Source organism: Perognathus longimembris, chromosome 3 (assembly GCF_023159225.1).
Source record: "Perognathus longimembris pacificus isolate PPM17 chromosome 3, ASM2315922v1, whole genome shotgun sequence".
In the NCBI taxonomy this organism is placed as follows: Eukaryota; Metazoa; Chordata; class Mammalia; order Rodentia; family Heteromyidae; genus Perognathus; species Perognathus longimembris.
The window spans coordinates 53,222,044-53,237,366 of NC_063163.1; the positions used below are offsets into that span (position 1 = coordinate 53,222,044).

The 15,323-nt window shown below is 36.9% G+C and overlaps 1 protein-coding gene across 8 annotated transcripts in view; it reads right to left on the minus strand.

The window, feature by feature from the left end:
• Positions 1 to 15,323, minus strand: part of Pds5b (PDS5 cohesin associated factor B) — a 172,095-nt gene that overhangs the window by 108,104 nt on the left and 48,668 nt on the right. For all 8 annotated transcript variants that reach the window (XM_048341535.1, XM_048341534.1, XM_048341533.1 and 5 more), the window contains exons 2-6: positions 10,722 to 10,848; positions 8,377 to 8,580; positions 3,962 to 4,048; positions 3,756 to 3,853; positions 3,052 to 3,178 (exon numbers count right to left, since the gene is read on the minus strand). In XM_048341535.1, coding sequence (XP_048197492.1) covers positions 3,052 to 3,178; positions 3,756 to 3,853; positions 3,962 to 4,048; positions 8,377 to 8,580; positions 10,722 to 10,829 — 624 coding nt within the window. In that variant the 5' untranslated portion in view covers positions 10,830 to 10,848. The remainder of the gene's footprint in view (positions 1 to 3,051; positions 3,179 to 3,755; positions 3,854 to 3,961; positions 4,049 to 8,376; positions 8,581 to 10,721; positions 10,849 to 15,323) is intronic.

Here is a 15,323-nt window from a genome sequence, read left to right on the forward strand (position 1 = left end):
TTATTCTGTTAACTCAAGATCTTTACTATAATACTAATTAGAAATTGCATATATATCTTTTTCTTTGGTAAAAGCAACATTTTTACAATGTATCCTCCTTTCTTTTTCCATGGGGGAGGGGGCACAACTGTATATGTGCTAGATCAAACCCAGAGCCTCATACTTGTTAGGCACTTTACCACTGAGCTACAACCCAGTCTCCAAAATCATTCTCTGCCTTCTAAAAGATGATGGATGTCATCCATCACACACTACTGTATTAAAATAAAGAAATTTGAAAGCCAGGTGCCAGTGGCTCACCTTTGTAATCCTAGCTTCCCAGGGGGGCTGAGATCTGGAAACTGTAGCTTGAAGCCAGGCCAGGCAGCAAAGTTCATGAGACTATTATCCAATTAACCACCAAAATGCAGGTCAAAATGGAGCTATGGCTCAAGTGATAGAGCACTAACTAGCCTTGAGCAAAAAAGCTCAGGAACAGTTGCTAGTTCTTGCATTCAAGCCCCAGGACTGGCAAAAAGACTAGATACATACATGCATGCATGCATGCATGCATGCATACATACATACATACATACATACATACATACATACATACATACACACACACACAAACAGAAACTATATCTCCCAAATTTTGTCATTTCCAAACAGTTGTTATTATGATTTATTGTTCTGTCAAATTCACTATGCTTGCCATTAAGGTGGTTGTTTTGTGTTTCAAGTCCTCATTATTATTAACTTGATTTATAATCACTGGGAGCATGTTAAAATGATACACTAAATTGTGATTAACTTTCTTTCCTTTATGATTCTTTCAAGTTACGCTGTATACATTTTGAGTCTGAGTTGTTTGCTGGTTTTTTTTGTTTGTTTGTTTGTTTGTTTTGGGGGGGACGTCCTGGGGCTTGAACTCAGGGCCTGAGTACTGTCCCTGGCTTCTTTTTGCAAAAGGCTAGCACTCGAGCCATGGTGCAACTTCCCATTTTTTTGTTTATGTGGTACTGAGGAATGGAACCCAGGGCAAGGCTCCATGCAAGCTAGGCAAGCACTCATGCTAGGCTAAGCCACATTCCCAGTCCTATCAAGAGACATTCAGACATGTTCCTACAAGAATTGAGCCATTTATTTGTTATATGAAGCCCTTCTTCATCCAGTAAAAACTACTATGTCTAAAATTAATATAAACTACTCCAGTTTTCTTTTGGTTTATATTTTCATGGCAAGTCTTTCATCAGTCTTTACAGCAAGCCTTTTATGATTACATTTTGGCTATTTCTTTTATTATCATCAAACACCTGAATTATCTTTAACCCAACAGGACAATTTTATGTGGCAATTTTAGGACATTTATACTTAATATAATTCTTCCCTTTCTTGAATTCATTAAAACTTTTACGATGACTATACTTCATTTAAAATTAAAAGTCAGCAGCTCTAAATATTTCTAGAATACAACTTATTAAACCACTCAATCTTAATGTATTATTTTTATACTACTGGTTTAAAACTATTTTGCTAATGTCCTTTTAAGTAATCATTACAATTATTACTGCCACAATTTTTATGTATCAGTTCTTAGTTCACTTCTAGTTCATCACTATTTACTCCTAAATTCAATTTACTTCTAAAGAATTCATATTATAGTTTTTTTCAGAGAGGAAAGTGACCGTCTTTATTAAATCTAAACTGAATACACAACTATAAGCTAATTACTTTACCTTAACATATTGAGGATATATTTCCTTTATCTTCTGTATCAATTAGGGCTTTTTTTTCATTTTGAATGTTTTAAGGTTATTTTGGTGATGCCCCATTTTCCCCATGTGCCAAAACACATTTATTTTTAAATAATGAAACTTTTACTTCTAGTCCATAGACTCATGTTTTTTTCCACCAATTCTAGAATATTTTAAGTGAACTTCTATTTTATCCACTTGCTGTTGTGAAATCACTGTTAAACATACTGGGCTTTATTGTTCACATTTTTTCACTGTCACCTGTGTGTATGTGATTTCCTTGGATTAACTGTACATACTTCTCTAAATACCTTTGATATGTAACCCCAATACATAAAACACACACACACACTCACAATATTAGCTATTTATACTAATGCATACATGTGCATTTCATATATAAATACATATATTAGTACATGTGTATGTACATATATGTATACATTAAAAACATTACATGTGAATATATGTTTTGATGTGCATATGTATATACATACATCTATATGAATGCACTAATATATGTGTGTATCACTTATTTAATATGAATTTTTCAACTCTAATCTGACTATGGTAGTATCTGCCTCCTTTCAGTATTACTGATTTTCACTTGGCTTTGAAATTTTGTACTGTAAGGTCATTTCAATGACTTTCACATTATTTTATTTACATCAATGTAAATATAGAGTAAGGTATCTTGCCAGAAAGATGCTAAATAAAAACATTCTAATAGTAGTGATTCCTGTGCCCCCTGTCTGAAAGCAGACCCCTTCTAAATCACGTGAGTATATTTCCAACTGCTTATCTAGGACACTCTTGTTTTAAAAATTCAAAACACAAATGCATATAAAAATGAAATATACAAACACATCTTGATTACCATCATGCCGGTAAGAAATATTTTCATCAACTTATTCACTGTCCCTTACTTAGTAGACATCCCTTTTCATTTCATTCTTTCACTCTATCTACATTACTTTAGTTAAGGCACTAGCTGGTTTCATCTATCAACAAATAAAGTAATGTAATAGCATTGAAGTCACTACTGACTCACTCTCTAAAGTATATCCTATACAAAACTATTTCACAGATATTTTATTAGGTAATATTTTATTCGTTTATTTCTTTTTCATTAAATTAATGGTGAATAAACATAATGTGCATTATATACACTAAAAATGTATTCATATTAAATCAAGAGATTCTCTAAAACTAAGATTAAAAACAAAAAAATTATACTTAGAACATAAGCACAAATTCTGGGTATAAACAATTATTAGTGAGGTATAGACACAATTTAATACATAATGCTACATACCTTATGGGCAGGTACCAGGTTTACTAAAACTGTATCCAAAAGCTCCTGAGATACTGTATCACCTTCACAAATAATAGAGCTCATAAGGTCTACCATGTGCATGTGAACTTTCTGATTGTGGCCATTACTGAAATTCAAAATAAATATCTGATATAAAATATATTTGAAATGTACATGATTTAATAAGATGATGCTAACAAATATAGTTTCTTAAAATGACAGCAAAATGATAAACATATATACTGACTTAGATCTTCTCTTTACCCAAATCTTACAATAGTATACCCAAAATATATTTAAACTATATTCCTGTATTACCTCCCTTAATTTAACCAAATACATAACTAAAGTGATTAAATAAGATGTAATTTCAATTTTGTTTTAAATTGAAAAAGCCTAATTGATTTGGAATTCTAGTAATTTTAGACATACAAAAAATTGAATAATATATATGAAGGAATCAATATAACTTATATCCAGAATAATACTGTCCAAAGACCTAAATTTGGCTTTCAATCAGTAATTTTTTAATATAAAACTGACTTCTATTAATTTTAAAAACATCTATACAAATAAATATTTGAATTAAGTTATAATTCCTAGATCTCAAATATTTATCATAATGATCAGTTTACACAGAATCACCTGTAAGATAAAAATCATTACTTTTTGGAATGTTATTTGTTGGAGAAAAAAAAACTTACTTTATAACTGAAAATAATGTTCTGTATAGTTGGGTAAAAATTTCATTGCTATCTTCTAACTCGAAGCATATGTTATATGACTTGACCCAAGCAATGTTCTAAAAATAAGAGGTCAAAAAAGGGAAAGGTAAGTATTTCAATTATTAAAAATACACAACACAGAAGAAAGTTTAAAACATCACCTGAAAATATAATATACTGCTTACCTCAAGTAGATAAAAATACCTATTGAATTGTGGACTCTTTGTATCCTCTAGCCCCTTCAACTGCCTTGTTATAAACATAAATATATCCTTAAGAAAAGAAAAGCATTATTTAGATTATGAGTGGTAAATGAAAATACACATTAAACTACTAAAGCTAATTTAGTACTTACTTGAATATAAAAAATAAACTGAACAAACAAAAACAAGAAAAGATTTGGCTTGGGTGAATATTTTTTTTCAAAGTAAAACTTTATATTAAGAAAATAAAGCTGGGGGTGGGGGGGTGGGAGGGAGGCTGGGAATGTGGCCTAATGGTAAAATGCTCCCCTCATATACATGAAGCTCTGAGTTGAATTCCTCAGCACCATATATAGAGAAAAAGCCAGAAGTGGCGCTGTGGCAAGTGGTAGAGTGCTAGTCTTGTGCAAAAAGAAACTCAAGAACAGTGCTCAGGCCCTGAGTTCAAGCCTCAGGACTGGCAAAACAAACAAACAAAATAAAGCTGGGCACCGGTGACTCTGGCCTATAATAGTAGTTACTCAGGAGGCTGAGATCTGAGGATTCTAATTCCAAGCCAGCCAGGGAAGAAAAGGAGATCCAGGAGATCTCTATCTCCAAATAACTAGCAAAAAGTCTGAAGTGAAGCTATGGCTCAAGTGGTAGAGCACCAGTCTTGGGCAAAAAGGCTCAGGGACAGCACCCAGACACTAAGTTCAAGCCCCAGTACCAACACACACACACACACACACACACACACACACACACACACACACGCATGATATAACAGTATTTAAGCACAATCTGATGTGAAAAATACTACATACATTACTGTCATTAAAAAATTAAACGATTCACATCATTTATTTATTTATTTATGCATGCATGCATGCATGCCAGTGCTGGGGCTTGGACTCGGGGCCTAAGCACTGTCCCTGGTTTCTTTTTGCTCAAGGCTAGCATTCTGCCACTGGAGCCACTTCTGGCTTTTTCTATATATGTGGTGCTGAGGAATCGAACCCAGGGTTTCATGTATACAAGGCAAGCACTTTTTGCCATATTCCCAGCCCATGATTCACATCTTAGAAAACAACTTTCATCTTAAGGTTACACAAAATAGAAGAAATAAATCAAGTCAAATATTGTAAAACTAGAATAAAAATGTTGCAGTAACTGAGCTAATCATTTGCCTAAATAGTGTAATGTACGGTAAATAAATATATATAGTAAATACAGAGCTTAAGAAATTTTAAATTTCAAATAAAATTGACAGTGACAAGACAACACACCAGAAACTGTACTCTGAGATCGGATGTTTAAAAAATACTCTAAATAGACCTTAAATTTAAATAAAAATTAAATACATTAAATGTTTTAAATACAATCTGATTTCTAAAATCATTTCTAATCATTCTAATTAATTACTTTCCTCCCAGCCCTATCTTTCTCAATCTATTCCTATCAATTGCTTTTGATTTTTATTACCTGTTTTGTACCTGAGCAAAGACAGATTCAGTATTGCTTTGAGTCAAATTACCAGAAAAATGACTTTTAGAAGAAATGTAGATGTTTTTAAAGTTTAAAAAAAAGAGGGGCGGGGGGCTTATAAAAAATTATAAAAGCTACTTTCTGCAAAGGAAGTATGTTAGCAATCAATGAGAGAAAATGTTCTCTTATAAACAATAGTAAGCATGCATTTTTTAAAATATAATATGCAAATAACTGAGTAGCTTTTAAAGAAAAATGCTAGCAAAAGAATAGTCTTTGAGCCACTATGTAAGACAGTATGAAGATTCCTTTAAAAAAAAACTAAAAGAACTACTCTATGGGGCTGGGAATATAACCCAGTGGTACTGTGCTTGCTAAGCATGCATGAAGCCCTGAGTTTGATTCCTCAGCACCACATACACAGAAAAAGGCAGAAGTGGCGCTGTGGCTCAAGTGGCAGAGTGTTAGCCTTGAGAAAAAAAGAAAAAAAAAAGAACTACTCTATGATTCAGTAATATTCTTGGGCACTCATCCAAAAGATTACAATCAGGATACAATAAAGGCGCCTATATATACGTGTTTGTTGCTGTACTACTTCTCATAGCCAAGTTATCGAAACAGACCAGATGCCCTACAACCAACGAATTAGTGTGTGTGTATATACCCATACACATACACACACACAGAGTAAGATTTTATTCATCCATCAGGAATTATATTCACTTATTAGAAGAATATTATGTTATTTGCAGGGAAATGAATGACGGACCCAGAGAAAATTATGTTAAGTAAAATACATCAAGCTCAGAGAGAAAAGGATGCTTGTTTTGTCTCATGTGGAAGTTAGGTCTAAATCATAAATATATATGAAAAACACAAACAGAGCCATATTCATTCATACATAATCAAACTGACTAAAGTACGATATACATAGGGGTGGACTCCCAGTTATAACTCCTTTGAACAACTAACAAACTGTTTAACATAATGAATACCAAGAAGCTGAAACATGTCTTCCCTGAAAGGGGTGAAGAACTTCAGAGGTGAAGTATCAGAAATGGAAAGAAAAATGGTGGGTGAATACAACCATAATAATCAATGTACATATGTGAAAATGGAACCAGGTAACTTCAGGAGGTAAGTGGGGCTGGGATAAATAAGGGGGAGAATGATGAGCACGGTGACAATAATCAAGATACATTGAACTCATATTGGCATGCGAATTGAAACTCCTTTGTATAACTATCTAAAGATAATGAAAATTTCATATTGAAAAAAGGAAAATGTTTGCTTTCATAGTAATACTGTGTAATATAACCTTGAATGATGCCTTCTTAGATTGTACAAGAGCAAATATAGCACACTGATTCTATCTGGAGATGGAAAGACAATGGTAAACTCATTTATAACCTCTCCAGTAAGCCAGGAGGGTTTGTTGATGACAGAAAAACAAACTGATAGCAGAAAAAGTAGATAATTTCTAATACATATATAGATTAGATCATTTCTAATACATATAACACCACAGCAGAACTTGATGCTAATCAAAAGACAGTGAAAATTATCCATAACTATAAAACATTTTCTTTAAGAAAAAAATTAAGTAAATGGCCAGGAAAAAAAGGCTTTATGTAAAAAGAGCAAACAATAACTTAAAAAGTAAACATTTAGCTAGCAAATAATCGAGGATAGTAATTGGATCTCAGCTCCTCAATACTCAATAAATTGTCCTGATATAAATACAGATCTAGCCAGGTGCTGGTAGCTCACCCTTGTAATTCTAGCTACTCAGGAGGCACAGATCTGAGGATCACGGTTCAAAGCCAGCGGGAGCAGGAAAGTCTGTGAGATTCTTATCTCTAATTAACCACCAGAAAAAACAGAAGTGGCACTGTGGCTCAAAGTGGTAGAACTCTAGCTTTGAGTGGAAAAAGCTCAGGGATAGCACCCAGGCCCTGAGTTCAAGTTCCACAACCAACAACAACCAAAAAAAAAACCATACAAACAAACATACATACAAACATACATACATACATAATCTGCACTTAATCTTTTGAAAGGACTTTCCATTACCCCCAAAGCCTTGAGAGTTGTATAATAGCAATCTATTCTCTTCACAAGAATGCCAACAGAAAGAACCACAGTCTACACTAAACAAATATAATCATTCCTAAAAGCCACTTAACTATCTTCAAATTAGTGGGTAACTATCAGCAATCAAGCTATTCATCTAAAATATACAACTGCCTCATGTCTTTGACCATTCACAGATGTTACAATTCAACTTCTAAATGTCAAGTATTGCCCCTACTTCCCTAGTCTTGAGATTCTTTAACCAATCTGAATTTAAGACAAGCATCCCAAAACCATTCTGGGCCTTCCATAGTTGAATTCTGGCAGACATAATCAAATGAATAGGTTCCTCAAGATCCATGACTGTTCTCCCTTTGCCACAGTGTAAACAAAATTTCTAACAAATAACTAGCATCATCATTTGTTAAACAAAAACAAATTGTCTGCCCCTTTTCACTCTGTGTTTAATCTTCCTAGGGATAGTCATTCTCTAACCCCTGGGTACCACAATTATCTTTAAAGGAAGTTGTTTTTCTTTGCTTTAAAAATTCTACATTGTCTTATAATCATTTGGTATTTTTTTGTATAGCTCTAATCCAGGTCTTTCTAGATACTATCTTCTAATGACAACCATGGTCTTTAATAAAGATTTTCAAAAGGAAAAGAAAATGACTCAAACTGATACAGAAACAGAGCTGATAATGATGACCTAATATTAAATGTACTTATCCTGAAAATTAGAAATTACCATTCAAAAGTAAGTTCTAAAGAAAAGATTGCTACAGCTAATATAAAAAATCCAAAGAAACAATTTTAAAACTTTTAACCCCATTTTAGTTCTATAAATCAGTACTTGCCTTTAGTTTATCAGGAGATGTGTAAGGAGCCTCTGGAGCATAAATCCTGAAAATATCAGCAAGGCAGCAGGCTACTAGTAAACGAACATCCTTATCAGGATGCTTAAGGAAAAAATCTGAAGCAAGATGTAAAGCTAAATTTAGATAAAGCTCTTTTTCTTCTTCAGAGTCCTGGTCCATGTCCATGAAGGTTTTCACAACCATCTACACAAAAACAAAAATAATCAAATAGAGAAAGGCTCCATATAAAAATGTAGTCCTTCAAAATAAAGATCACATTAATACAAAGAAGCATTTTAAATATATTTTGGCTTTTCCACAGAAAAAATACATTATTTTCAAGCTTAGCCCAAGGGGTCTCAGGCCTATTATCCCAGCACTTGGGAACTAAGGAAGAAGGATCATGAATCCAAAGCCAGCTTAGCCTATATAACAAGACCCTTGTCTCAAAAAACTTAATTTAATTTGAAAAACAAATATTTTTCATTTGCCATATATGTACTTACTAATTTTTAAATTTGATGGTTAACATTATCCAATGGTCGTTATTGGAAGAATTTCAGTGGTTATTGTTTGAACTTCTAGCCTCATTTGTACAAATGAACTAAAAACTAAAAGGATATCTTTCTCAAAAATAGCACTTTTTAGTAATATTTCTACACTTATCATTAAGGAAAAAAATCATATCTAGAGAAAAACCTAGTGTGACATCTTAGTTTTCCATCCTAGCCATTAAAACATGTCATATGATTCTATACATTCACCTAAAAAAGAATACATATAAATGAATGTGAAAGATATATCGTTCAGTTACCCTGACTATAAAAGCACCTAACAAAGTTTATGATATAAATATTTCCTCATTTCAATGGCATGTATGTGCTAAGCTGAAGGAAGCTACAAGAAACACAACCTTTCTCATATTGAAGTTATATGAAATCAAAATGGTTAAGAACAATACAGTATAAATTCTGTGTAGGTCTTCATCTAATTTCAGTACAAGTTAAAACAATGATGACTGCCACCTGTACTGTTTTTACTTCAAATGAGACTTAACAAAATTACCTAGCTTGACAAAGAACTGACTGACATGTAAATGCAGCTCCAATGGAAAGCACCCACTAGGTGGTGCTACAAATACTAATCAACAAACAGGGCAGCCAAAGTAACAAGTCTGTCTTGGTCTTTTATACCACAAGCATTTCCACTTGTGGATGCTTCAATTTTGTAGATCCTCAGAGCAGCAATGAGAGGAAAAAAAACACTGCCCACAGAGCAGTCCCTCAGTTCTATTACCACAGACATCAACAGTCAACCAATCCTTCCAGCCTGGCTCAATGGGTAAAGGGTATAGCATTAGAAATGTTATATTAACTTTTCAATTTTAGTACTTTTAAGATTATGCTGTGGGGGGTGGGGATATGCTTAGCGGGAGAGTGCTTGCCTTGCATGCATGAAGCCCTGGGTTCAATACCTTAGCACCACATAAACAGAAAAGCCAGAAGTGGCGCTGTGACTCAAGTGGTAGAGTGCTAGGGACAGTGCTCAGGGCAGGCCCTAAGTCTCAGCCTCAGGACTGGCAAAAACAAAACAAAACAAGATTATGCTGTGATGACCTAGATGTTTATTAAACAAAGGAACAAGGGGGAAAAGAGCAAGATATGTTCAACTATTTTCTTTCCTTAGAATCTATTCACAAAATGGGAGGTAACATACATTTCTGACTGAAATGTTACAGGAAAATTTAGAATTATATAAACAATGTCATCCTATATATTAGCAAATTTTATAATTTATAGGACATACATTTTGACAATATTTGTATATACCTGATAAATGTTTGTATATATTTGATAAATATTTGTATATTTTGATATAGACAATGGTACATACAAAAAAGTAATAACAAGCAGGGCACTGATGGTTCACACCTGTAATCCTAGCTATTTAGGATGCTGAGATCTGAGGGTTGCAGTTTGAAGCCAGCCCAGGAAGGAAAGTTCGTGAGACTCCTACCTCCAATTGACCACTAGAAAACCAGAAGTGGCACTGTGGCTAAAAGTGGTAAGAGTGCTAGCCTTGAGCAAACAAAAGGTCAGACAGCACCACTACTGGCTTTTTTTGTTTATGTAGTTATGGGGAATTGAACCCAGAGCTTCGTGCAAGCACTCTACCTCTATAAGCCACATTCCTACGCCCCCCTCTTATTTTTTTACCTACTCTCTTCCCTTAGAATCTTTGTCAGCCATCTGCCTTGCCCTAAGAAAATAAAGGCTTAAATGATTCGCATTAAAACCCTACACAATAAACAGAAGTCCAAAACAAGTATTCAACTTATGACTTACCTTTAACCGTCTCACCATTTCCTCTTTAGATATTTTATCTGAGATTTCCTTGACCCCAGGAGGATAAGTAATCTTTCCATCATTGGTCCTCGTCTTTGAATGAGCCATGATGGAAGTATTTTTACCCCTACAAGAAATTACAGGCAAACAACGTATTGGTACAAACAGCATCTATAATAAACAGAAGTAAACATAAAAAGTAACTTGCCCCCAGAAACCATTTATAACTACATAATTTATACTAATTCATGGATCTATAATAATCACTGACTGGAGTATTTTTATTTCCAATAGATATTTGCACTGACTTTTAACAGAACAATCAATAAATAAAACTTGAACACAGGCCACACAAACACAAGAGAAAATATCCAAATCAGATTATTTTTTAAAGTACCAAAAGCTACAACAACCAAAATCTAACAGGAACCACCTGAAGAAGCAAATGACACATTTGGGTTGATATTCACTTATGCTCTGAGGACATTTATCAATGCTGATTTAAAAAAATAGGATTGAGTTTGGTGATCTCATATGACGAAAAGTACCTATACCTATCAAGGAAGAAAGTAAAATAATATTCTCCTGACAATGTGGGATTATATAACTCACCCCTAAAAAGGATGCACCTACAAAATAGTAGACTAAATTAAGAAATCAACCTTTTGGCCTTTCCCTACACCCACAGAGAACAGTAAGGAAGGCTACTTTGGTTGTAAACAGGGCAGTCCTAATGGATGTTAGCATTTCCTCTGCCTCAGGTCCTCCCATTAACCCCCAGATACACCCATACCTAAACTTCCTGCCCTAGAGCTATAATGGGCCACTCTCACTCACCATTCAGACCTACTTACTTCCCCTTTGGCCCCAGAGCTATATAAGTAAGCTACCACCGGGTTGCAGAAGCCAGCCAGCTGCCACACTGCTCCCTCTCCCATGGGAAATGTGGCCCCACTAATAAACCTCCTTATAAGCCTTCTCCTGTCTGTGACTATCTCCCCACGGTCCCCTGGGATGGCTGGGACATATCCTTTCATTGGTGCTGAACCCAGGATAGGTTCCCCGGTGAATTTGCTCCCCCATTTCTGGGGGGTCCAAGCTGCCCCTGGGACTTATTCTGCTGTCCTAAGCCCACCCCGGAGGACTACCGAGGTAACTTTCTCCTGACAGCGCTCTACTTTCATCCACCACAACAATGATGGATCTGAACATCCATCCAAGGTGAGTGACCATTAGCCGGGGGCTTGGATCCAATTTTCCGTAAGGCCACCGGGCCACAATGACCAAAATCTTGGCACCAAGTTCTGAGCCCCACTCCAGTGAACCATAAGCCACCAGACTAGGTCAAGGAAATCAGCAATTATGGGTGACGACTCCAATTTATTCCCTCACAGTCGACTCCATTTTGGAGTCACCTGAACAGAGCCCCACTGGGTCGCTGGTGGGTAGCTCTAGTTCGGCTCCGCTGGTCACTCATCAAGTGGGGGACAGTCTAAAATGCTTCAGGAAAGCTGCTCAAGTTTGAGCCCAATCTTAAGCCTCATGCAATCAAAGTTGGCCCCCAATTTGGAACTCTTATGTGGCCCCTTCATGGAACACTGGACCCCTGATATTTTACAGGATGTACATAACTTCTATGAAGGCTCAGGAAGATGGAATTCTCTCTTTCTCTTTCCACCTCTCTCTAAACTCTGCCTGCCTGCCTTGCCTGCCTGTGATATAGGATGGGCTGGTACCAGCTTCCAAAGGTACCAATGTTTAACATCTGCTTTGAAAGAACCAAAGGAAGGTTTTTTGTTCTTGTTACTGATGTTTGTAAAGCTTGGAGATTCTGTTAAATTCTGCTTGTTGTTGGCTAAATCCTAAGTTTTCTCTAGCATTGACCATGTGGTGGACAACAGAATTGGTTTTAACAAACGCCAAGTTCCATCAAGGTTCCAAAAACTCTAGGAGGTGGAGTCCCACCACCCCCCAGGTAATGGGCTTGCTGAATTCCTAGAGGCAGGTGGGGGATGTGGAACTCAATCTCTCTGTAACCCTGCCCCCCTGAACTCTGTAATTGCTGCCCTGGAATTCAAATATTCAAAGGTGAAGGTGTCTTGCTGTGACCCTATTAAGGTTCTGACCAGTTCTGCTGCCATTACGCCATGCCATGTGTCTGTGTTCTGTTGTGTCCAGTCTCCCATCTCCTGGACCTTCTCTGGTCACAGCATCTCACTTCAGCTCCCCATTGGAGCTGAATTGGTTTCTCAAAATGTGGCTTCTCCATTTCCTCACCGTATAATCTGTGAAAATTTTTGTTTGCTGGGAAAGTTTTTGTTTTCTAACTGACCACGTGGTTCTAAAATATGGGCAAAATAATGTCATTTTGCCACTGGAATTGTCACTGGAATTCCAGAAAACTTACATGGTCAATTAAAAAAAAAAATCTAAGTGCGCCCCAAAGCTTGTGCACAAGTGTCTATGAGTAAAATATGTAAAAACTGGCATCATGGTTTCAAAATTACTTACTTTTGACTACCACTATAACTTAAGTCTTCTGTTAAACTGATCCTTGCAGCCTACGGGTGGAGTCACAGTAAACAGCCTGGAGGCAATCCTGACTCCAAGCCCAAAAGAAAAAAGATTTTAAACCCAAACTGATCATGTTTGGGTGCAAGCAAATGTGTCTAAGAAAAACTCCAAAAGGTTCAAATATGCAACTCATGGTATAAGTACACTGATGTAAATCCAGCGTGTTATTCTTTATAGGATGCAGTTAGTACATGTGTGCTAGCTGCGTGGACTGTGGCAGTCCGTGGCTATAGGAAGCTGCCTCCACAGTCTGTTCTCAAACTGCCTGGTTTCACTAATAGTGATGCCCTATTCTGTCTCTCTTTCATGGGAGACTGCTCAGGGTACAAATGAAGTGCATTTCACAGCATCAGCACGGGTGTCTCCCCGTACCTGTCCAGCCTAGCCATATCTGGGAATCACTGGTGGTGTTCCTGTGAAGATTTTGACAGGCCTAGAGTGCTCCTGCCCTGGCTCTGCCCGCCTCAAGTCACTCAGTTCTCAAAGACTCAGAACTGTGTATACGTCCAAGATTAGAGTTGGGTTTAGAGCAAGCCTGTCATGAAGCCGAGACTTCAAATGTGCAGTAAGTTAAGACACATATCTGTGACTCTTACTCCAAGGTTTAAAAGCATCAGAGGCTGGGGATATGGCCTAGTGGCAAGAGTGCTTGCCTTGTATACATGAGGCCCTGGGTTCGATTCCCCAGCACCACATATACAGAAAATGGCCAGAAGTGGTGCTGTGGCTCAAGTGGCAGAATGCTAGCCTTGAGCAAAAAGAAGCCAGGGACAGTGCTCAGGCCCTGAGTTCAAGGCCCAAGGACTGGCCCAAAAAAAAAAAAAAAAAAGCATCAGAGTTGTATTTGGTGGCCACAAGTTTGCATTGGGATAGCATTGGTGTCTTCCCCCTCTATGTCTCAGAAACTGTTGTGGCTGCTGCAGAGCACAGACTTGGTTGTTGGCCTTCAGTCTGTGTGGATTTTCTGACTGGGAAAAGGTTTGAACACGAGGATCAACTGTGAATTTTAGACTGTACTTGCAAGAGATGGTTACAGGCCCAAGCCTTCTAGAGCAACCAGGGAATACTGGGAGATTTCAAATGTCTTTAATCAATCTGTGTAGAAATTTGCAGGCAACCCAGCAGGAGGTGTGACAATCCATCAAAGGGACTCTGAGAGATGTTACTACAGCCTCACCCAGATCCAACCCATCTTTCCTGCCTGTCTCCATCACACATGACTAAACTAAGCCTGCTGATTTGGGATGGAAGACACAAGCCACTTCGGATCCACTGAAGCTGAGACTTTTACTTTTACATCGTCCTGTCCCTTTGCCCTCTTGATTATTATTCGCTTGGGTTCTCTACCACCTGCCAGTAGTGTTAATCCCCACAGTTGGACAACAAGGGGTATATATGCAAAGAAATTATATGATTTGGTTTTTATGCTATTTTGCAGTTAAATAGCCCAAGGGACTCTAAACTGCTAATCAGTTGTTATTTGAAGACACCTACCATAGCTACTGAGTTTTGTCATTGCAGAACACTGACAAGTATTTGTTGGTCAATTCTCAACAAGTTACAGGTAAGCTCTAATCCTATTGGTCTCCTTGTTGCTTTAACTGAAAAAAAGGGGCTTTTGTGGCCAAGAGTCCTTTGATTTCAATTCGAAGTCAGCTGGGCAGGAAAAAATCCCTCTGAAACTCCATCTCCCAACTAACCAGCAAAGAGCCAAACTGGTAGCACAGCTCAAGAGGCTCATATCATAGTAACTAGCCAAATGCTGGAAGCGGCACTGTGGCTCAAGTAGTAGAGCACTAGCCTCGAGCAGAAGTGCTCAGGGACAGTGCCCAGGCCTTGAGTTCAAACCCCATGAATGCCAACTGGGACAAGCTATCTAAGCAATGAGCACCTAGACCTTCGGGAGGAGGTCAGTCCTGACAACAAGGAACCTTGAGAGGAGTAAGAGGAGATGAAGTCACATCCTAAATGGAGTCACTTTAAACTTGCCCTTTCAAAATTAATCAGAGCCGGGAGATCAAGAGGAAT